The sequence below is a fragment of the Mercenaria mercenaria genome, unplaced genomic scaffold (assembly GCF_021730395.1).
Source record: "Mercenaria mercenaria strain notata unplaced genomic scaffold, MADL_Memer_1 contig_1111, whole genome shotgun sequence".
Taxonomy (NCBI): domain Eukaryota; kingdom Metazoa; phylum Mollusca; class Bivalvia; order Venerida; family Veneridae; genus Mercenaria; species Mercenaria mercenaria.
Window position 1 is genome coordinate 23,810 of NW_026459086.1, and position 25,867 is coordinate 49,676.

Below are 25,867 nucleotides of genomic sequence, written 5' to 3' on the forward strand. Positions count from 1 at the left end.
TATATTTAAACTGGAAATCCCAGTAATACTGATTTCTGGAGAAAAATGGAGTAGATGACAAGTAAGGTGAGAGTATTTAAATGTTAAATACACTGTCTAATCTTTGAATGATTTAGATTAACACACAGCTTTTATACACGTGTTAACTTGTCTAAGCACACGACAAACCTAATCAAATAAAAACGAAAGTTGTCGAAACAGCGTCCTGTATCTGGTCCAGCTGATCACTGTCACACAAATAAAGAAATGTTTTCGGACGAGCCTTGGTAACGGACATACGAGCAAAGTCAGTGTAATGGAATTCAGGGAGATTAATCTTTTATTTACGGTTTAAAACCGAATACGAAAGTAGGCTGACATGACACCTAGGGTGTAGTCAAAATAATTCAACTTTCAGTAATGAGATTGTTTCATAATTGTGACTGGGCAATCTAAACGTCAAAACTTTGAAAGACCAAAATAATGGAGGATAATTTTTTCTTGCCTATCCAGCGTGGGAAGTATACATTTATCCGAGCACGCGCCGGGGATAGATATTCCTGTCTTTCCCTTGAGAAAAACCTTGTCAGAAATACTTTAAGGTGACGTCACATAGTACCGCGCCGACCAGTACCATTGTGACGTAATAAACTTTATAAATAATGTCAGGAAATACCCAAACCTATTTGTCTCCACGATCTATTTTGAACATGATAGGCAAGAAAAATGATCTAACACGTCTGCCTATGTTCACAAGATAGCTGTTTTCCCGAGGGACAGCACGGATAAATAAACTGGCGTACACATGCAGGCATGTAAGATCCTTATACAACAGGCACTCGGCGTGTGGCTTGGACCCCCCCCCCCCCCCCCCCCCCCCCCCCCACACACACACACTTAGCCCCCACAGCGACCCACATAGTTACATAATTTTATGAGAAAAAAAAACAACATGTCTTATATACCCCCGAGTAATATTTTTAGGCAAAATTATGTTAAAATATACTCAACATAATCTATTACAAACATTATGTAATATGAAGTGATATAGTACACGGTGGTTAATCAAAATGGCTACGATACGATTTTTTGCGATAAAAGAACGTAAGCAAAAGGTGAGTATCATCACATTCATTCTGTGTTCTTAGAAGAGTTGTCGAATATCAGAAATCGAAGAATTGTAGGCCGATGTAGATCTAGACTGGATTTAACTTTTACTTAAAGGTTATTCTCAATTTGTGGTCGTAACGGCGTTTGCAGGTTTAGCGGTGAACTTTGCCCGTTCGTTATGTCACATGTGCAGTGTAACTGGTATCAAGGTTATATTGCAGTAATTCGGTCAAAATGTGCTTCCGTGGTGTAGTCGGTTCAAGAAGTCCCTAATAAATAGACCCTTCTTTTTCATTTTCCGCGCATTTGCGCGTACATCGGGGGCCAAATGGACATTATTACACTCGTTGAATGAATTTTAAACACAATGGGACACTTTTCATGCCAATATTCGCATGTTTTCGAGTTGTTTACTTGAAAACGAAAGTAGCGTGTTTCTTCTGCGGACCGCTTTCGGAAATGCGGCAATATGAGGGTACCTGACTTCAGTTGACTTGCATTTCACTGCATGTTATTCAACACCCATTTTTCTTTTCGTTTTCTTGAAGCTAATGTATGGTTATGTTGAATATGGAAAATAGGTCTACGGCGGAGTGAAAATCTAGAAACGGTAACAAAATTGTTCTATAATAGCTGAATTTTTTATGAAACAAAGAACAATTTCTTGTATTGGTACATACCCTCAAGAAGCAAACCGAGTAGGCGGAAGATTTTTGTAAGGTATACAACTCGAAAATGCAAGGCATCGATGTTGAATATATCTGGATAGCAATGTGACCGTAAACTCGCTGTACAGTTTACAATACATTTACACATTTGACTGCATCAGGCCGTGTCGAATTAAGTTTCTATTTGTAATTTAAAGTCTGAGAATGAATATTTTATGTATTTTCCGTAACAAAATCACAAAGATTATAATTATAAACCCTTTATTAAACTATCCGCAGACGTACTGAGATGTGTATTTAGTGTAGTATAAATATAGCGTTAAATTGATATGTATACACGTTTTACTTTGGTTTCCCATTTGTTTAAGATAAAAATAGAAATGGATTTTCAAAGTTGTTACTTAATTTAGATTATACGTAAAAACCAACAGATAATATAATGTCAATGATTAATAATGTGCATTTCCATTAATTTTAACATAACGCGTATGAAGATAAGCTAGAAGAATTCATATAATGTCGGATTTATAACGATAAAATAAGGTAAGCGTATATATATAGAGAGATCTATTAGACATATCTATCTTAAAATTGTATGAATGGAATGCAGCTAATTAATTCACTTTATCGCATAGTGCGACACTTTTCCTTTGACCATAAAGGGCCTAGTTGGATACCTAGCCAAATTGGTTCAGGCATTTTGGAGTTACGGCCCTTGAATTACCGAAAAATCAGCTCTTTTGCTGTTGTCCGCACTCCAAGTTGAACATTTCCAACACGATCTTCGCCAAATTTGTATAAAATGTGTTTGACCGTAAGACCTCTGACAAGTTCGATAATGAGCCAAAGCGGAGTTTGGGCCCGTGAATTGTTGTGAGTAATCTGTATATAAAGGCTTGACTTACAATTTAGATGATTAGGCAGTTGTGGGAGGCATTCCCTTTTCTTAAAAGCAGCTCTATTTGTAGTGTTGATATGATTGTTTCATGTGTATACGAAATTATTAACTGTGCTCATCCCACATTGCATAAAAGCATTGGCAATTATAACTGTATGGAAACATTAATACCAGCAGTACTAACAACTAGTTATTTTTTTTTGTCATAGTGAATTATACATAGTTCATTCTTTCAGATAGTTTATGTAACCATATCAATATTGAATAGCAATCACTGATGTTGTTAATGTAACGTTTTTTTGTGTTCCTTCGCAACATCATCATCTTTATTTTTAAGACCGTTACGATTTGCGGGTCTTTTTGCCCCGGGACCTCCAAGTTTACATTTTTAGGTTTGTTTGTCTGTCAAAATTTTGGGTTGTTCCCCTTGAGTTATCATTGTTATATAGTTACCCACTTACAGTATCAAACAAGTGATTATTTTGATGCTGGGTGTCATGGTGGTTGCTGTGTTTTGGGGTGTTCTGGGGTGTCTTGGGGTAAAAAGACCAGCCCTTTACGGCTTGTTACGATCCGTTCTCCATTTAAAGTTTAAATTTTCAACAACTTTGCCACATGATCATATCTTATATGTCAATGTATATCATGTAATGAGGTACTATATGTACAAATTACTGAATAAACTTTGTTCTGTTCTGTTCTATATATCAACACAGAAATCTGTATAGAGTTTTATTCGAAAAAACACTTTTTCTCTATCGAGGTCCTATTGAGGGAGTATAATTTTTTCCTATCTCAGAAAAGATAATTTTAGCTCCAATTTACAGTTCACAGAGAAAGAATTATCACAAACAACAACATTTATAAAGTAAAAGAATAAATAAACTAGAATATTTCAAAAACTTGATAGTTATCGCCAAATTCAGAAATACATGAAATATATGACATTCTGAGATTTCTCAAATGTTTCTTTGTCTTTGATTTTTTTTTACAAACAAAACAAGTTTTACAATATGTTTGGCCAATGAAATGCAAAGATTTAAAACCATGCAGAAACCTGTTGGATACTTTTATCTGGGGAACAGAAGTTTTAGTGATTCTGTCAGAGTGAGTCAGCGAGGCGCAGAAAGAGAATCAAAGAGTAAAAATAATAATTTATAAAAAAAATTAAATGGAAATAATATATAAATTTTAATGGTAAAAACTATGCGATGAAACAGTTATGATATGTATGCTCGTGTGTTACGATGATATATCAGAGCTAGGGGTACATCTCGGTAATTTTCTGTGCACATATCTGTCTCGGCCTACCGGCCTAGACGATATCGTGCAGAGAAAGATACCCTCGATGTATCCCTAGCTCTGATATATTCTCGTAACACACTCTCATACATACTATAACTATTACATACAGACAAAACCACGCGCTTAAAATCTTTTTAGGGCTAATATTCAATAGTATTATACCTCACATAATTTCCCATTAGTTTAACTTTAATAATATATTTTATTATATACCTTATAAATTCCTTACAAAAATCGGCTTGTATTATACAATTAAATATGAACAGACAGACCAAAATTCCGTATTGTACTTTTTAAATTCCGTATTGTACCTTCCGTATTGTATGCTGCCGGACTATTTTCATAAATATGCATGACCCAACACATTTCTATAAATAGCGCACATATAAACTTCACTGAGTTCCATTTATTATCGATAAACATTAAAGATTTCGTTCAAGAACAAAACAAAAATCAAAATGGTAAAGGTATATAATTAAAATGAAATGGTCATTATAACAGTAGCTAGATCTGGGACTTAGTATTCGGCTCTCGTGGATTTTGCAAGGTCGTATCACACTCGGCGCTTGCGCGCCTCGTTTATATATCCGATCTGGCAAAATCCACTCGAGCCGAATACTGCATCTCAGATCAGTCTACTGTTATTCAGATCAGTCTACTGTTACAATAACCCTATTTTATTCCCCAGTGATTTTATATCACATGCGCAAAATCGTTATTTTCAATTTCTGCGCAGGTGATATGATCCATAATTTCATATCACATACGCAACAGTGTTATTTTGTTTTTCTGCGCATGGGATATTATTTTTTCATATCATCTGTTGAGAAATTGATACTTTTGCATTGGAGAGAGATGGGAAGAAAACAGTAAATACTGGAATGCAGAATATTGAAACCGTGGTGAACTGCAAATAAATTCATAGGGTTACACCCATTAGATATGTTTTAATTTTTAGCTCACCTGTCACATAGTTTTATGATCATCCGCCGTCCGTCCGTGTGTCAACAATTTCTTGTCTGCACGATAGCGGTTTCATTTATGATTTTATTTTAACCAAACTTGCACACAACTTGTATCACCATAAGATCTCGGTTTCTTTCTTGAACTGGCAAGATCCCATTTTGGGTTCCAGAGTAATGGCCCCTGAAACGGCCAAAATTAACTATTTTGACCTTGTCTGCACAACAGCTGTTTATTATATCTCCCCCCTCTGGGGGAGACATTTTGTTTTTGCCCTGTCCGTCCTTCCGTCCGTCCTTACGTCACACTTCATTTCCGAGCAATAACTGGAGAACCTTTTGACCTAGAACCTTCAAAGTTCATAGGGTTGTAGGGCTGCTGGAGTAGACAACCCCTATTGTTTTTGGGGTCACTCCGTCAAAGGTAAGGTCACAGGGACTTGAAAATCCGGTCAATAACTACAGAACCACTTGACCCAGAATGTTGAAACTTCATAGGGTGATTGGTCATGAAGAGTAGATGACCCCTATTGATTTTGGGGTCACTCCGTCAAAGGTCAAGGTCACAGGGTCCTGAACATTGAAAACCATTTCCGATCAATAACTAGAGAACCACTAGACCCCGAATGTTGAAACTTCATAGGATGATTGATCATGAAGAGTAGATGACCCCTTTTGTTTTTGGGGTCACTCCGTAAAAGGTCAAGGTCACAGGGGCATGAACATTGAAAACCATTTCGATCAATAACTAGAGAACCACTAGACCCAGAATGTTGAAACTTCATAGGATGATTGATCATGAAGAGTAGATGACCCCTATTGATTTTGGGGTCACTCCGTCAAAGGTCAAGCTCACAGGGGCCTGAACATTGAAAAACATTTCTGGTCAATAACTAGAGAACCACTTAACCCAGAATGTTGAAAGTTCATAGGATGATTGTACATGCAAAGTAGATGACCCCTATCGATTTTGGGGTCATTCCGTTAAAAGTCAAGGTCACAGGGGCCTGAACATTGAAAACCTTTCTGCCCAGTAACTTGAGAACCACTTGACCCAGAATGTTGAAACTTAATAGGATGATTGGTCATGCAGAGTAGATGAACCCTAACGATTTTGGGGTCACTCTGTTAAAGGTCAAGGTCACAGGGGCCCGAACATTCATTGAAAACCATTTCCGGTCATTAACTTGAGAACCACTTGACCCAGAATGATGAAACTTCATAGGATGATTGGTCATGCAGAGTAGATGACCCCGAACGATTTTAGGGTCACTTTATTAAAGGTCAAGGTCACAGGGGCCTGAACCTGGAAAACCACTTCCGATCAATAACTTGAGAACCTCTCGACCCAGAATGTTGAAACTTCATAGGATGATTGTTCATGCAGAGTAAATGACCCTTATTGTTTTTGGGGTCACTCCGTTAAAGTTCAAGGTGGTCACAGAATCCAGAACATAGATAACCAGTTCCGATCAATAACTTGAGAACCACTTAACCCAGAATGTTGAAACTTCATAGGATGATTAAACATGCAGAGTAGATGACCCCTATTGATTTTGGGACCAGTCTATTAAAGGTCAAGGTCACAGTGGCCTGTTCATATAAAATCATTTTTTAGAAATAACTTGAGAACCACTTGACCTACAATGTTGAAACATAATAGGATGATTGGACATGCAGAGTAGATGACCCCTATTTGTTTTGAGGTCACTTGACCAAAGGTCAAGGTCACAGGAGCCTGAACAGTGACTTGAGAACCACTAGGTCAAGAGTGTTGAAATTTAGCGGGATGACTGGACATGCCAAGTAGATGATCCCTATTGCAGCCAACCATCAGTGTCTCTTTGACTTTCGCTCCTGACCCCTATTGACTTCTTGCCTATAGGACTTTGCATTGGGGGAGACATGCGCTTTTTTACAAAAGCATTTTCTAGTTTATGATTTGAATTTTACCAAACTGGCACACAATTTGTATCACCATAACAGCTTGGTTCCTTTCTTGAACTGGTTAGATTCCATTATGGGTTTCAGAGTTATGGCCCTTGAAAGGGCCAGGATTAGCTATTTTGACATTGTCTGCACATTAGCAGCTTCACTTATGATTTTATTTTAACCAAACTTGCACACAACTTGTATCATCATAAGATCTTGGTTCGTTTCTTGAACTGGCGTGATTCCGTTATGGGTTCCAGAGTTATGACCCCTGAAAGGGCCAAAATTAGCTAGTTAAATTATTTTGACCGTGTCTGCACAATAGCAGCTTCATTTATGATTTGAATTTAATCAAACTTGCACAAAACTTGTGTCACCATAAGATCTTATTTCATGTTATGAATCAACCAGATCTCTTAATTGGTTCCAGAGTTACGGCTCTTGAAAGGGACAAAATGAACTATTTTGACCTTGTCTGCACAATGACAGCTTCATTTATAATTTTATTTAAACCAAACTTGCACACAACTTGTATCACCACAAGATCTTGGAATTTTTCTTGAAGTGGCCATATTCCATCATGTGTTCCAGAGTTATGGCCCCCTTAAAGGTCCAAAATCGGCTATTTTGGCTTTTGCGGGCATTTAGAGACTTCATTTATGGTTTTATTTGATACAAACTTCCAAAATATCTTCAACAACAATAAGTCTTAGATTCCATGACAAATCAGATCCAATCGTAGATTCGAGAGTTGTTTTATATCTGATTACCTCCCCTGATTGTAATCAAAATGGATTTATATCAGTATGTACTTATAGTACTTATTTAAAATTTCATTCTTGTCATTAGTTGGACTGAGACAGTCAGGGTAGATAACTATAAACTGATTTATGTCAAATTACCTCCCTTTATTTCAAATTAAAATGGGTGTATCTCCTTAACTAATGAAGATACTGATCTGAAATTTCATTTAAGTCAACAGATTTATTTGGCAGGTCCTTCTTTTGTTCACTTATAATATTTTTTTAATTACTTCTCTTTGACGTTACTATAAATAGCTTATATATATAGTAACTTTTTTATTATTGGCCGTAGGGAAAACCGAGACCACTTTTCTTTGGTACAGCATGGATGGGACCTCCAGTTTTTAGGTGTATTTAGGTGTATATCTGTACCTTGTAAGAATGTTTTCTTTTTTTCTGGTCACATTTCTTCCCGTTGTTGTTCTTGTCCTTTGGACTTAGATATTTTTTCTGAGGACCTTCTTGTCTTCAAGTGCAATGACAACAGGTGAGCGATATAGGGCCACCATGTCCCTCTTGTTCATATTTAGATATTTTCAGGAGTAAATTCCTCCTACTAAATTCCAAATTCATCATTATTATTATTATACAAATTATGATGAGTACTCACAGGCCAACAAACTTATCTGGAGCCCTGTCAGTCCAATTTCGATAAAACTTCACAGAAATAGTTTGTGCATTATCCCATAGTGAAAGAAATGAATTAAATACAAAACTCGGGTTACCATGGCAACCGAAACGAATTTTATTTAAAACAATCTTCTTATTCAAAACCACAGTAGCTAGGGATTTTATATTTTGTATGTGGCATCATCTAATGGTTCTTTACCAAGTTTGTTCAAATTATCCTCATAGGGTCAAATATTGCCCCGCCCTGGGGGTCACATAGATTTATATATGAAAAAAAAAGCTTTGCAAATCTTCTTGTCCAAAACTAGTGAGCCTGGGCTTTGTTATTCGGTATGTAACATCATTACTGGTTTTCTACCAAAATTGGGCGAGACATAGGCCTTTGATGTTTGGTAAGAAGTATTGCCTGATGGTCCTCTACCAAGACTGTTCAAATTATTGCTCTGGGGTTAAAAGAGGCCCCGCCCCCGGGGTCCCAATTTTATGTAGACTTGTATAAAAGAAAAAAAAAACTTTCAAAATCTTCTTGTCTGAAACCACAAGACCTAGGCCTTTGATATTAGGTATGTTAAGCATTATCTTATGTCCTCTACAAAAATTGTTCCTGTTAAAACCTTGGGGTGAAAAGAGGTCCCACCAAGGCGGTCCCAAGTTTTACAAAGACATATTGGAAGAAACTTCACAAGTCTTATTGTCTGAAACCACTAGACCTATGCCTTTGATATCTGGAAATGTAGCATTGCCGTGTGGTCCTATAAAAAATTTATCCCCTTTGGTAAAAAGAGGCCCTCCCCGGGGGTCCCAAGTTTACGTAGACTTATACGAAAACACTTCTTGGCTGAAACTGCAAGGCCCACGATTTTTGATATGTGGTATGTTGCATTGCCTAATTGTCCTTTTTCATATTTGGGTGAAAAGAGGCTCTGTCCTGATGTCCCAAGTTTTACTGGTAAAAAATAGAAATATTCTTGTCTGAAAGTTCAAACAAAATCAAATCAAATATCGTCTTTACGCTTCTTGTCCGTAACTATTGACCTGGCACTCATTAATCTTCGCAAATAGTTTCGGACGTTTTCGTTTGTTTGTGGAATATTTGTATTCTAAATATATCTTTATTACTAAAGTAACCTATACTGGTAACGGATGAGACGGTGCTATAGTGGTAAGGTATCTAACTTCCAAGCACATTACCACTGGCTCGAAATCACCTTTGATCGTCCTTTTTTAGCTCATCTGAGCAATGCTCAGGTGAGTTTTTCTGATCACTTGATGTCCGCCGTCTGTCTGTCTGTCGTCTGTCTGTCCGTCAACATTTAGCTTGTGTATACGATAGAGGCTGTATTTTTCAACTGATCTTCATGAAATTTGGTCAGAATGATTACCTTGATGAAATCTAGGCCGAGTTCGAAAATGGGTCATCTGGGATCAAAAACTAGGTCACTAGGTCAAATCGAAAGAAAACCTTGTGTATGCGATAGAGGCTGTATTTTTCAATTAATCTTCATGGATTTTGGTCAGAATCATTACCTTGATGAAGTCTAGGTTGAATTCGAAAATGGGTCATCTGGAGTCAAAAACTAGGTCACTAGGTCAAATCAAAGAAAACACTTGTGTATGCGATAGAGGCTGTATTTTTCAAGTAATCTTCATGAATTTTGGTCAGAATGATAACCTTGGTGAAATCTAGGCCGAGTTCGAAAACAGGTCATCTGGGGTCAAAAACTAGGTCAGTGGGTCAAATTAAAGAAAAACCTTGTGTATGCGATAGAGGCTGTATTTTTCAATTATACTTCATGAAGTTTGGTCAGAATGATTGCCTTGATGAAATCTAGGTCAACTTCGAATATGGATCATCTTTGGCCAAAAAGTAGGTCATTAGGTCAAATCAAAGAAAAACCTTGTGTATGTGATAGAGGCTATATTTTTCAATTGATCTTCATGAAATTCAGTCAGAATGATTGCCTTGATAAAATCTTGGTCAAGTTTGAATATGGATCATCTTGGGTCAAAAATGTAGGTCACAAGGTCAAATCAAAGAAAAACCTTGTGTATGCGATAGAGGCTGTATTTTTCAATTGATCTTTATGAAATTTGGTCAGTATTATTGCCTTGATAAAATCTAGGTAGAATTTGGTTATTGGTCATCTGTGGTCAAAAACTAGGTCACTATGTCAAATCAAAGAAAAACCTTGTGTATGCAATAGAGGCTGTATTTTTCAATTGATCTTCATGACATTTGGTCAGAATGATTGCCTTGATGAAATCTAGGTCAACTTTGAATATGGGTCATCTGGGATCCAAAACTAATTAACTAGGTCAAATAAAAAAATACTTGTGTTTGCTCCAATTTTAATGATACTTGGTCAGAATATTGTTTCCATGCAGTCACTAGGTCTATGTTTACACTGTTATGGTGTATTATGGTGTGTTGCTCAGGTGAGCGACCTAGGGCCATCTTGGCCCTCTTGTTTATCGATACTGCTTTTATTCTCGCAGTATTTTATGTACCACATTTCATGAATTTTAATTGTTTCCTTTGTAAGATTAATTTTCTTGAAAAGAAAACCTTTGCGCTGGTGACAAGCAATTTGTCTTTTTATCACAGACAGACCTTCATTTAAAACAATTTTTATCCGATTTTTTATCCCCCGCCACAACTGCAGGGGGTGGGGGTAGGTAACACTTTAGTGTCCGCTCTTACACCCCCAGAAGGATTTTCATGAAACTTGCGTCAAATGATCACCTCATCAAGACGATGTGCAGAACTTGTGAGTCAGCCTTGTCGGCTCAAGGCCAAGGTCACAAATCAAGTCAAAGTTTTTGGGTCTTCCATTTTGTGTCCGCTCTGTATCTCCTAAGCCCCTTGAAGGAATTTTATAAAACTTTCGTCAAATGATCACCTCATCAAGACAATTTGCAGAACTTATGAGTCAGCCATGCCGGCTCAATGTCAAGGTCAGAACTTAGGTTCAAAAATTGGAGCTTTCCATTTTGTGTCCGCTCTGTATCTCCTAAAGCCCTTGAAGGATTTTCAATCAAACTTGGTCAAAGGATCATCTCACAAGGCGATGTGCAAAATTTGGGTCGCCTGGGTCGGGGTCAAGGGTCAATGGTAAAAAGGTTTGGCCTTACTTTTTGGGGTTTTTAAAATCCCCGAGGTTAATTAAATTGGGTAAATTATATCATCAAGGCGATGTTCGAACTAATGAGTCTCCAGCCGTCAAGGCCCCAAAATTTTTCCACCATTTCGTGCTGCTCTAACCCAAAAACCCCCCTTAAATTTTTTCCCATAAAAATTTGGGGTCAAATGTCACCCATTAAAACAATAAGAAACCAAAATGCTGGCTCAAGGTCAATGTAAAAACACTTACCTAAAATTTTTGACCTTCCTTTTTATGTCAACTCGTATCTCCTTTAACCCCATAAAGGATTTTCACAAACTTTGTCAAATTTACCTCTGCCCTTGATTGACATGGCTGACTCATGATTTCTTGATGAGCCCATCAAGAACCATGATCAGCCATGTCAACTCAAGGTCAAGCACATCAAAGGGTTTAAAATTTGAGCTCGTATCTTCAAAAACCCCTTTAAGGGTTTCATGAACCTGGGGCAAATGATCCCTCATCAAGATTTCGCGAAAGACAGTCACCATTTAGTTCAAGTTTAAGGGCACAGCTAAAGGGTTTAAAAGGTTACCCTTTCACTGTCTGTACTAGTGGGGGGATTTAGCTTCTTTCAGACGCCTTTTGACAACGATTTGTAACTTTCAATAAAGAACCACAAAATCAAGAAAGTTTGATCAAGTAAGGGTAGCTTTGCATAAAAACTTGGAAAAAGGATATTACCGACGCAGGCTCAAACCCACTCCCCCTAATTGATACTAAACGGGTTTTCCACACAACCCCCTGCCCCCATGACCTCCCATCATTTAAGAAATAGATACATGCAAAAGTTATATCACTATTTAGGTTTCGACACCGAAAAGTGATTTACTGAAATACATGTATACGGAAAATTCATGAGTGCCAGGACAGTACTTAAGGACAATACTTAGATATCCGATAATTACATTTATTTAAAGTAACACACTAAATAGCTGTTCTTCTTTATTCTATATAGAATGTCTGTAACTTACATTTTATTAAATGATGTTGTCACTTCTTAAAAAAATCAAAGAAAAGTTGGGACCATGTTTGATGCGAAAAAGAATCAGCTAAAAAATGAGACCCCAAAATACAAAGAAAGGAATAAAATAGTTCATCAGAGCAAAAAAAAAAAAAGAGAGAGACTGTTTGTATCCGCCATTATGGGACGTTCATTTTTTCGCGCCATTTTTTGTCGAGGCCGTAAGGGAGCGAAGACATAGTTGTCAAAATGGCTGTTTGGTGCGGTGTATTTGCGTGCGTGCTTCAGTGGAAGCTTGGAGTTTAAAGGTTAAATATGGCTGTAATTGACCTTGTCCAGACAATAGCTTTGTCATTGATTGTGGGATTTTAAGATAAGTTTGCAAAATTGTTTACCGCCATGAGGGATATATATTATATAGGGAAAAACTTTGAAAACCTTCTTGTCCAAAACCAAAGACTTTAAGAGCCTAGGGCTTTGATATTTGGTATGAAGCATCATCTAGTGGTCCTCTACCAAGATGATTCAAATTATTTCTCTGGGGTCAAATATGGCCCCGCCCTGGGGGTCACATGGTTTATATAGACTTTAATAGGGAAAAACTTTGAAAAACCTCTTGTCCAAAACCACAGGGCATAGGGCTTTGATATTTTGTATGTGACATCATCTAGTGGTCTTCAACTAAGATTGTTCAAATTATACCCCTAGGGTCAAATATGGCCCCGCCCAGGGGGTCATATGGTTCACATAGACTTATATAGGGAAAAGCTTTGGAAATCTTCTTGTCCAAACCACAAAGCCTAGGGTTTTGATATTTGTAATGCAGCATCATCTAGTGGTTCTCTACCAAGTTTGTTCAAATTATCCCCCTAGGGTCAAATATGGCCCCGCCCCGGGGGTCACATGGTTCATATAGACTTATATAGGGAAAAGCTTTTAAAATCTTCTTGTCAATAACTACAACATTCAAACTTGGACCACAATCATGTATATTTTTGAGTGGCAAGATGAACCTTGACATGAGTTGACCTTGATTTTGACCTAGTGACCTAATTTCACATTTTCTCAAGCTATACAGCCTTCAAATTTGGACCACATGCATAGTTTTATGCACCAGAAAACACTTTGACCTTGACATTGACCTAGTGACCTACTTCCACAATTTTTAGCCCACTATCATCAGATGGTGGGCTATTCAAATCACTCTGCGTCCGTGGTCCGTCGTCCTTCCGTCCGGACGTCCGTCCGTCCTTCCGTCCGTCCGTTAACAATTTCTCGTTATCACATCTCCTCAGATACTACTGGGGGGATTTTGACCAAACTTTGTCAGAATGATGTATTGGTATCCTAGTTGTGTCCCTCTGAAAATCAGGCTGGTTCAACAATTTTGGAGTGAGTTATGGCCCTTTGTTTATTTTCATAATTTACATAGATTTATATAGGGAAAATTTTTGAAAATCTTCTTATACACAACCACAGGGCCTAGGACTTTGATATTTGGTATGTAGCATCATCTAGCGGTCATCTACCAAGATTGTCCAAATTATTTCCCTAGGGTCAAATATGGCCCCGCCCCGTGGGTCACTTGGTTTAATTATATAGACTTATATAGGGAAAAACTTTAAAGATCTTCTTGTCATAACCTACAACATTCAAATTTGGACCTTATGTATAGTTTTGATTGGCTAGATGAACCTTGACATGAGTTGATCTTGATCTTGACCTAGTGACCTACTTTCACATTTCTGTAACCTTCAAATTTGGACCACTTGCATAGGTTTTTGTACGGAAATTATCTTTGACCTTGACATTGATCTAGCGACCTACTTTCACATTTAATTTGGACCACATGCATAGTTTTGTGTTCCAAATGAAATTTGACCTTGATTTTGACCTAGTGACCTACTTTCTCATTTCTCAAGCTACAGCCTTCAAATTTAGACCATGTGCATAGTTTTGTGTACTGAAATGAACTTTGACCTTGAGATTGACCTAGTGACCTACTTTTACATTTCTGTAGCTACAGCCTTCAAATTTGGACCACATGCATAGGCTTGTGTACAGAAATAAACTTTGACCTTGACATTGACCTAGTGAACTACTTTCACATTTTTGAAGGTACAGGCTTCAAATTTGGACCACATATATAGTTCTGTGTTCCGAACTAAAATTTGACTTTGATTTTGACCTAGTGACCTACTTTCACAATTCTTAAGCTACAGTCGTCAAATTTGGAACACATGCATAGTTTTGTGTACCGAAATGAACTTTGACCTTTAGATTGACCTAGTGACCTACTTTTACATTTTTCAAGCTACAGGCTTCAAATTTGGACCACTTGCATAGTTTTGTGTTCTGAATTGAAATTTGACCTTGATTTTTATCTATTACCAACATTTCTCAAGCTATAGCCTTCAAATTTGAAGCACATGCATAGTTTTGTGTACAGAAATTAACTTTGACCTTGAAATTGTTTCTTCTTTCACATTTCTTTAGCTACAGCTTCAAATTTGGACCACATGCATGGACCACATGCACAGTTTTGTGTACCATAATGAACTTTCACCTTGACTTTGACCTTGATCTATAGTCTTGAAATTTGGAACATTCAAAAATGACTCAGTGGTGGGCGCCAAGATCACTCTGTGATCTCTTGTTGTAGGTACAGGGATTCAAATTTGGGCCACATGCATAGTTTCGTGTTCGGAAATGAAATGTGACCTTGATTTTGACCTAGTGACCTACTTCCACATTTCTCAAGCTACAGCCTTCAAATTTCGACCGCATGCATAATTTTGTGTATCGAAAAATCTTTGACCTTGACATTGACCTAGTGACCTACTTTCACATTTTTGAAGGTACAGGCTTTAAATTTGGACCACATGCATAGTTTTTTGTACCGAAAAAAACTTTGACCTTGATTTTGACCTAGTGACCTACTTTCACAGTTTTGAAGGTACAGTCTTCAAATTTGGACCACATGTATAATTTTTTGTTTCGAAATAAAATTTGACCTTGATTTTGACCTAGTGACCTACTTTCACATTTTCTCAAGCTATACAGCCTTCAGATTTGGACCAGATGCATAGTTTTGTGCACCAGAAACCACTTTGACCTTGACATTGATCTAGTGACCTACTTTCACATATTTTGTAGGTAAGGCTTCAAATTTTGACCACATGCATAGTTTCGTGTTCGGAAATGAAATTTGACCTTGATTTTGACCTAGTGACCTACTTCCACATTTCTAAAGCTACAGCCTTCAAATTTTGATCGCATGCATAGTTTTGTGTATCGAAAAAACTTTGACCTTGACATTGACCTATTGACCTACTTTCACATTTTTGAAGGTACAGGCTTCAAATTTGGACCACATGCATAGTTCTGCGTACCGAAATGAAATTTGACCTTGATTTTGACCCAGTGACCTACTTTCACATTTTTCAAGCTACAGCCTTCAAATTTGGACCACATGCATGTTTTTATGTACCGAAACAAACTTTGACCTTTACATTGACCTAGTGACCTACTTTTACATTTTTGAAGGTACAAGCTTCAAATTTGGAACACATGCATAGTTCTGTATTCTGAAATAAAATTTGACCTTGATTTTGACTTAGTGACCTACTTTCACATTTCTCAAGCTACAGCCTTCAAATTTGGAATACTTACATAGTTTTGTGTACTGAAATGAACTTTGACCTTAAGATTGACCTAGTGACCTACTTTCACATTTCTGTAGCTACAGGCTTCAAATTTAGACCACATGCATAGGATTGTGTACCGAAAAAAATTGTGACCTTGACATTGACCTAGTGACCTACTTTCACATTTTTGAAGGTACAGGCTTCAATTTTGGACCACATGCATAGATTTGTGTTCTGAAGTGAAATTTGACCTTGATTTTGACCTAGTGATCTACTTATACATTTCTCAAGCTACAGCCTTCAAATTTGGACCACTTGCATAGTTTTGTGTACCAAATTAAACTTTGACCTTAAGATTGACCTAGTGACCTACTTTCAAATTTCTCAAGCTACAGCCTTCAAACTTGATGCACATGCATAGTTTTGTGTACAAAGAATTTTGTCCTTGAAATTGATCTAGTGACCTACTTCCACATTTCTCAAGCTACAGCTTTCGAATTTGGACCACATACACAGTGTTGTGTACGGAAATGAAAATTGACCTTGAGCTAGTCAATAAGTCTTGAAATTTGGAACACTCAAAAATGGCACATTGGTGGGCGCCAAGATCACTCTGTGATCTCTTGTTCTATTTAGTGTCTGTTTGCCATAAAGCGACAAGCCTCAGGAGGCGGTTACGTGATTATCGCTAAAATAACTACCCCAAAGGAGCTTTTAAAGAGAAAAGGACAGTTTGAGCGAATTTTTCAATCGTGATCTCAAAAATATTCGAGTGCCATGATTTCCTACTCGATTTTTTAATTCTCACACAAATTTCCGATAAATTCGATCCCTGGATTCAGTTGTTGATTAAGAACGTATATAAACTAGACAATCACATGCGTTAAATGATATAGACAGCTGGTGACTACAAATGTTATATATCATTTTGAATATTATTTCAACATTGATTATTAATGTGAACTGTATTCCATCACAGTATTGTATAATACAGGCCTATTGATACCGTTCTTACTTACAGATAAAGATAAACAATGGACCATAGGGCGCAGCTTGAGAACAAGAAATACAGGAACTGGGTGAGAGCCGGGCTTGGTTTTAAATATGTTAAAGACGGCTTGGAACCATTCTGCGACCACCTTGTTAACCAGCAGCATGTTGATATAATAGATAAAGTTAAACAGAAACACAATCTTTCGGCAGTAGCATGTAGACTTTGCGATGTACGCACACTCCAGCCGGACCATGTTCAAGCCAAAAATAGACTGTGTCCTCTCGGTCAAACACATTGTAACTGTCTACACCCACGCGGGAAAACGTCTTGTACCAACAACGTATGTGGTGCCATATACGACGAAATTATTAGGCGTCACGCATCCACACCTCCTGCTCCATACTGGAGAAACACAGACGCACATCAATGGTGTACTGAACCTTGGGCTGTTGCAAAATGTTTCATAAATGTTCCAGGATATGAACAAAAGACAAGAGCAACTGATTTCGATTGTTCCGGCTTGTTGCATCTGTTGATTAATAACCTAGAGTTTCATCACCATATCCAGTGTATAATTGATGGCAATGATGCTTTTTCAAGGGTAAGTAACATATACATATTATTATGCTTAATGTTTACTTGCAAGCATATACGGTTACAACAACAATGACATAAATATACTTTATAAGAAATGTTATGAGATGTTTGAAAGAATTTTATGAACAAAAAATGTACTTTCAATCATTTTCGAGCTTAACATTGTGTTGAAAATGCAACAGCTTCTTTCTACCTCGCGTCATCATAAATTCATAAACAGATATATGCACATGGGCGGCAGGAAAGTACTACAGCATTGAAAAGAAGAAAATACGACGTAGGAAAATCGAAATAATGAAATCATGCAAAACATGGACTAGATTATGTTCAAATTGGATAACCTGTAGCTTGTTTTTTTTTCCAAAACAGAGATAAGCCGTAAAACCAGAAAAACAAGCATAGTGAAAATGACACTGTATAAAAGCTAAAACCAAAATTCTTTTAGTAGATTTATGAAGAGTAAGAAATTTCCGTTTCCTCTTCTAACCTGGCATTTGCCTTTTTAGCTCACCTGTCACATAGTGACAGGGTGAGCTTTTGTGATCGCCCGTCGTCCGTCCGTCCGTCGTCCGTCCACAATTTCTTGTGAACAAGATAGAGACAACATTTTGCAAGCAATTTTAATTAAACTTGTACAAAACTTGTATTGGCATGATATCTCAGTTCCTTTCAAAAACTGGCCGGATCCCATCATGGGTTTAAGAGTTATTGCCCCTTAAAGGGCCAGAATTTGCTATTTTTGTGCGTCAACAATTTCTTGTCTGCACGATAGTGGTTTCATTTATGATTTTATTTTAACCAAACTTGCACATAACTTGTATCACCATAAGTTCGTTCTTGGTTCCTTTCTTGAACCGGCCAGATCCCATTATGGGTTCCAGAGTTATGGCCCCTGAAGGGCCAAAATTAGCTATTTTGACCTTGTCTGCACAATAGCAGCTTCATTTATGATTTGATTTTTACTAAACTTGCACACAACTTGTATCACCATAAGTTCTTGGTTCCTTTCTTGAACCGGCCAGATCCCAGTATGGGTTCCAGAGTTAAGGCACCTGAAGTGCCAAAATTAGCTATTTTGACCTTGTCTGCACAATAGCAGCTTCATTTATGATTTGATTTTTACCAAACTTGCACGTCACTTGTATCACCGTGAGATCTTGGTTCCTTTCTTGAACTGGCCAGATTCCTTCATGGGTTCCAGAGTTATGGCCCCTGAAAGGGCCAGAATTAGCTATTTTGACATTGTCTGCAAAATAGCAACTTCATATATGATTTGAATTTAACCAAACTTGCACAGAACTTGTGTCACCATAAGATATTGGTTCCTTCCTTGAACTGGCCAGATTCCATTATGTGTTCCAGAGTTATGGCCCCTGAAAGGGCCAAAATTAGCTATTTTGACATTGTCTGCACAATAGCAGCGTCATGTATGATTTGAATTTAAGGTATTAGGCCCCTAATAGTAATGTTTAAAAAATGGCATTTGCTTGGTATATTCTTACAGCTGACCGTGCTTCGCACTTTGTTGCAAATTTTTAAAAACTTTTACCGTGCCGTTTTTTAAAAAATTTGTGTAATTTATGGTATTTCCTCAAGCTCAAGTAGAGACAAATTTCAAAGTGGCGACCTTTATCCAAAACATTTGCAGAGAATTCATTATACCATTATTTTTTATGAAAGAATCATCGAACTATCGGTAAACAATTATAAAACTAAAAAATAAAAGTGTCAGTATCATTTTTTCTAGGGTGCCTCAAGTAAACGGATTTACTGAGACAGAATTCTATCTCCAACATTGAAAAATTAAGGTCGGATCCTGCGGGTCTGTTTTGAATTTTGCTCACTTCATTCGAAAATAACTGTGGGGCAGAAGTAAAACCTACCTACATTTCTTCAACAATATGTAATCTAAAGAATGCAGGCAAAATAGAGAATTTTTACTGCATGTAACTCAGTATTTTTAAAGATGTCTAACCCTACCCCTTCTATTTCAGAGGTAAATTCACTTTGAACGGCAAGAAATAGCTTTTCAAATGAATATTTTCCACTTCTGTACAATAAATCAATAACAAGTCTTGAAAGAAGTAAAAACTTACTAGAAAAAAGAAAAATAAGGGAAAAAAAATTTGGTCCCAGTGGGGCTTGAACCTACGCCCCACTGAAAATTGCAGTCAAAGTAGGTTTATGGTAGAAATTGAATACTCTTCAAAAAGGAGATACTCTATTATGGGCCTAATACCTTAATTAAACTTGCAGAAAACTTGTGTCACCATAAGATCTCAGTAGCTTTCTTAAACCGACCAGATCCCATTATGTGTTCTAGAGAATTGGCCCCTGAAAGGGCCAAAATTAGCTTTTTTGACCTTGTCTGCACTATAGCAGCTTCATTTATGATTTGATTTTAATCAGACTTGCACAAAACTTGTGTCATCTGCTAATATAGCTCAAGAATGATTGATTCTAAGGTGAGCGGGTCAAATTTCAAGGTTACAGTGACTGGAAGAGTCAATCGGTTTTCGAATGATAACTAAGAATGTTTAGGCCTAAGATCATGAAAGTTGATAGGGAGGTTGGTCATGACCAGCGAATTACTCCTTTTCATAATATTGAGGTTGGTGGATAAAAGGTCAAGGTCAAAGTGACCGGGAATAGTTAAAGCTTTTCCGGAGTCATGAAACTTAATAGACAGGTTGACCATGACCAACAGATGACTTATTTTGATTTTGAGGTCAGTAAGTCAAAGGTCAGGGTCACAGTGACCCGAAACAGTTAAACCATTTCTGGACAATAACTTGAGAACGCTTGGGACTCAATCACGAAACTTAATATGGCGGCTGATCATAACGAGCAGACGACTACTAATGATTTTGAGATCAGTAGGTCAAACGTCAAGGTCACATTGACCCAGAGCAGTAGAACATTTTACTAAATGACTAGAGAATGCTTTCGTCTAACTCTAAGGTCACATTTGATATGGAGGTCATTTATGACTGGTAAATTATGTCTCCCCCAGGAGACATATTGTTTTTGCCCTGTCCGTCCGTCCGTCTGTCCGTCCGTCCGTCCGTCCGTACGTCACACTTCATTTCCGAGCAATAACTGGAGAACCATTTGACCTAGAACCTTCAAACTTTATAGGGTTGTAGGGCTGCTGGAGTAGACGACCCCTATTGTTTTTGGGGTCACTCTGTCAAAGGTCAAGGTCACAGGGGCCTGAACATTGAAAACCACTTGACCCAGAATGTTGAAACTTCATAGGATGATTGGTCATGAAGAGTAGATGACCGCTATTGATTTTGGGGTCACTCCGTCAAAGGTCAAGGTCACAGGGGCCTGAACATTGAAAACCATTTCCGATCAATAACTAGTTAACCACTTGACCCAGAACGTTGAAACTTCATAGGATGATTGATCATGAAGAGTAGATGACCCTTATTGATTTTGGGGTCACTCCGTCAAAGGTCAAGGTCACAGGGGCCTGAACATTGAAAACCATTTCCGATCAATAATTAGAGAACCACTTGACCCAGAATGTTGAAACTTCATAGGATGATTAATCATGAAGAGTAGATGACTCCTATTGATTTTTGGGTCACTCCGTCAAAAGTCAAGGTCACAGGGGCCTGAACATTGAAAACCATTTCCGATCAATAACTAGAGAACCACTTGACCCAGAATGTTGAAACTTCATAGGATGATTGGTCATAAAGAGTAGATGACCCCTATTGATTTTGGGGTCACTCCATCAAAGGTCAAGGTCACAGGGGCCTGAAAATGGAAAACCATTTCTGGTCAATAACTAGAGAACCACTTGACCCAGAATGTTGAAACTTCATAGGATGATTGTATATGCAAAGTAGATGTCCCCTATCGATTTTGGGGTCACTCCATTAAAAGTCAAGGTCACAGGGGCCTGAACACTGAAAACCATTTCCGGTCAGTAACTTGAGAACCACTTGACCCAGAATGTTGAAACTTAATAGGATGATTGGTCATGCAGAGTAGATGACCCCTAACGATTTTGGGATCACTCTGTTAAAGGTCAAGGCCACAGGGGCCTGAACATGGAAAACCATTTCCAATCAATAACTTGAGAACCTCTCGACCCAGAATGTTGAAATTTCATAGGATGATTGTTCATGCAGAGTAAATGACCCCTAACGATTTTGGGGTCACTCCATTAAAGGTCAAGGTCACAATGGCCTGAACATTGATAACCAGTTCCGATCAATAACTAGAGAACCACTTGACCCAGAATGTTGAAACTTCATAGGATGATTGGTCATGAAGAGTAGATGACTCCTATTGATTTTGGGGTCACTCCGTCAAAAGTCAAGATCACAGGGGCCTGAACATTAATAACCATTTCCGATCAATAACTAGAGAACCACTTGACCCAGAATGTTGAAACTTCATAGGATGATTGGTCATAAAGAGTAGATGACTCCTATTGATTTTGGGGTCACTCCATCAAAGGTCAAGGTCACAGGGGCCTGAAAATGGAAAACCATTTCTGGTCAATAACTAGAGAACCACTTGACCCAGAATGTTGAAACTTCATGTGATGATTGAACATGCAAAGTAGACGACCCCTATCGATTTTGGGATCACTCCATTAAAGGTCAAAGTCACAGGGGCCTGAACATTGAAAACCATTTCTGGTCAGTATCTTGAGAACCACTTGACCCAGAATGTTGAAACTAAATAGGATGATTTGTCATGCAGAGTAGATGACCCCTAACGATTTTGGGGTCACTCTTTGAAAGGTCAAGGTCACAGGGGCCTGAACATTGAAAACCATTTCCGGTCAGTAACTGGGCCTGAACATTGAAAACCATTTCCGGTCAGTAACTAGAGAACCACTTGACCCAGAATGTTGAAACTTCATATGATGATTGTACATGCAAAGTAGATGACCCCTATCGATTTTGGGGTCACTCCATTAAAGGTCAAGGTCACAGGGGCCTGAACATTGAAAACCATTTCCGGTCAGTAACTTGAGAACCACTTGACCCAGAATGTTGAAACTTAATAGGATGATTGGTCATGCAGAGTAGATGACCCCTAAGGATTTTGGGGTCACTCTGTGAAAGGTCAAGGCCACAGGGGCCTGAACATTGAAAACCATTTCCGGTCAGTAACTTGAGAATCACTTGACCCAGAATGATGAAACTTCATAGGATGATTGGTCATGCAGAGTAGATGACAGCTAACGATTTTGGGATCACTCTGTTAAAGGTCAAGGCCACAGGGGCCTGAACATTGAAAACCATTTCCAATCAATAACTTGAGAACCTCTCGACGCAGAATGTTGAAACTTCATAGGATGATTGTTCAAGCAGAGTAAATGACCCCTTTTTGTTTTTGGGGTCACTCCATTAAAGGTCAAGGTCACAGGGGCCTGAACATTGATAACCAGTTCCGATCAATAACTTGAGAACCACTTGACCCAGAATGTTGAAACTTCATAGGATGATTGAACATGCAGAGTAGATGACCCCTATTGATTTTGTGGTCAGTCAATTAAAGGTCAAGGTCACAGTGGCCTGTTCATGTAAAATCATTTTTTGGAAACAACTTGAGAACCACTTGACCTACAATGTTGAAACTTAATAGGATGATTGGACATGCAGAGTAGATGACCCCTATTTATTTTGAGGTCACTTGATCAAAGGTCAAGGTCACAGGAGCCTGAACAGTGACTTGAGAACCACTAGGTCAAGAGTGTTGAAATTTAGCGGGATGACTGGACATGCCAGGTAGATGATCCCTATTGCAGCCAACCATCAGTGTCTCTTTGACTATCGCTCCTGACCCCTATTGACTTCTTGCCTATAGGACTTTGCATTTTGGGAGACATGCGCTTTTTTACAAAAGCGTTTTCTAGTTAGTACTGTTTTTTTCGTGAATAATAGGCGATGTACTACTGCAAGACTTAGTAAAGTTTTCTTTTTGTTCAATTCTGTCCTGTTCTGTTTTACATACACATACTAAATGCAATGTTCATGGCTTCAGCATTTGTGATAGAAAACGTTGTGTCTAAATAATGTTTATTAGCCTTGTTGATTTGTTAATGTATTGCAGGTACTTCAACACAGAAACGCCATATTTCATTGTAACAATATGGAAGTAGAGGACACAGACATTGCAAATTATATAGATGATATGATAGAACTGCTGCAAGATGATAAAGAATTCAAAGATAGACAGGAATCTAAAAATGCGGTCAAGAAACTGCTTGAGGTAGTATTCCCTACGCAGCCTGAGTTCCTGAGTTCAAATAACTGGAGTTTTATAATGAATATGTTATTTAGACTAAGTATATAATGTTCTTTCCGCATGCATAGATATTTTTTGTTGTTTTAAATTCCGCGCTAATTTCAGCTATTTTGAATTCTCCGCCACGAGTGATAGGGGTTCTAGGGGGGCTCTGTCCGTCCGTCCTTCGTCCGTCCGTAACACTTTTGTGTCCTCTCTATATCTCCTAAACGCCTTGAAGGATTTTCATGTAACTTGATTCAAATCATCACCTTATCAAGACGATGTGCAGAATTTATGAGTCAGCCATGCCGGCTCAAGGTCAAGGTCATAACTCAAGGTCAAATGTGTTAGCCATTTTATGTCTGCTCTATAACTCCTATACCCTTCCAAGGAATTAAATAAAACTTTGGTCAAATGATCACCTCATCAATACGATGTGCAGAACTTGAAAGTTAGTCATGCCGGCTCAAGGTCAAGGTCACAATTTAGGGTATTTTTTTAGCCTTCCATTGTGTGTCCGCTCTGTATCTCCTAAACTCCTTGAATAATTTTCATCAAACTTAGATAAAATGATGACCTCATCAATGATATATGTAGAACTTATGAGTCAGCCATGTTGGCTTAAGGTCAAGGTCACAACTCATGGACAAAGGTGTAATCCTTCCATTTTGTTTCCGCTCTGAGACTCCTAAACTTGGGTCAAATGATCACGTGTACAAGACGATGTGCAGAACATATAATTCAGACATGCCGGCTCAAGATCAAGGTCATAACTCGAGATCAAAGGTTTAAGCCTTCCATTTCGTGTCCGCTCTTGAAGAAATTTTGTAAAACTACCTTATCAAGACGATGTACAGAACCTATGAGTCAGCCATGCCGGCACAAGGTCAAGGTCGCAATCTAGAATCAAATGTTTAAGCCTTCCATTTTGTGTACATTCTGTATCTCCTAAATCAAACTTCGGACAAATGATCACCGAATCAAAAAGTTATGAGTCAGCCTTGTCAAATCAAGGTCAAATCACAACTCAGTGTCAAAAGTTTGAGCTCTCTATCTCTTAAATTCATTTAATAGATTTTCATGTAACTTGGGTCAATTGATCTCCTCATCAAGATGATGTGCAGAATTCATAAGTCAGCTATGCCAGCTCAAGGTCAGGGTCAAAGGTTTACCATTTTACTATCGATCACAATGGCTTGGAATTAAGTGGTCTTTCAGACTGTCTTGTTGAGTATTATTGTAGCTCTGAGTTCTATAATAAAGATAAATTGTTCCAGATATTTTATATTTAATTTACAGCTAAAGCAGGAAAAGTTTGTAATAACAACTACAGATGAAATGGAAGTCCGTCGTAATGCAATGGATGCAATCGAAGAGAAGGAAAAGAATCTTGAACAGAGAATAGTTGACGCTGCGACTGAAATTGGCGAAAGTGAAAAACAGATAAAGGTGATAGGTTCAACTATAAAACACGAACTCGCGCAGAAAAGGGTTGAAATGAAAGATGATTTGAGAAAGACCGAAATCGACTCAATAGGAAGACTCGAGAAGAAAGAGAAAGAAATCAAGGAAGTGCTTAGGATGAAAGAAATTGAATCTGTAAAGAAGATGGATCAAAAAGAGAGAGAAAGCAAAGATAATTTGAGAAAGATAGAAGTTGATTTAAAACAGAAATTGGAACAGAAAGAGTTGCAAATCAAAAAGAATTTGAGAGTGACAGAAGTTAACTCAAAAGAGGGACTTAAGCATGAAGAGATAGAAATTAAAAAGAATTTAAGAGTGGTAGAATTGGAATCAAAGGGGAGACTAGATCAGAAAGGAAAAGAAATTGAAAAGCATTTAGAGCGTAAAGGAAAAGATATACTTTATCAGCTGGACAGAAAACAGTTAGCTCAGATTCAGATAGAAGCCAGGCGTAGAGACGACATTAGTAAGGTAATATTATCTAAATAATAC

The 25,867-nt window shown here is 37.8% G+C and overlaps 1 protein-coding gene across 2 annotated transcripts; it reads left to right on the forward strand.

The window, feature by feature from the left end:
• Positions 1-25,867, forward strand: LOC128545952 (dynein heavy chain-like protein 2). 2 transcript variants are annotated; one of them, XM_053532330.1, is made up of 4 exons: positions 1-66; positions 17,081-17,654; positions 23,735-23,893; positions 25,211-25,867. In XM_053532330.1, the coding sequence occupies exons 2-4, from the start codon at positions 17,094-17,096 to the stop codon at positions 25,862-25,864; spliced, it is 1,374 nt and encodes a 457-aa protein (XP_053388305.1). In that variant the 5' UTR covers positions 1-66; positions 17,081-17,093; the 3' UTR covers positions 25,865-25,867. The 2 variants fall into 2 exon arrangements, with proteins under 2 accessions (XP_053388305.1, XP_053388304.1); XM_053532329.1 differs by lacking the exon at positions 1-66 and adding an exon at positions 2,210-2,300.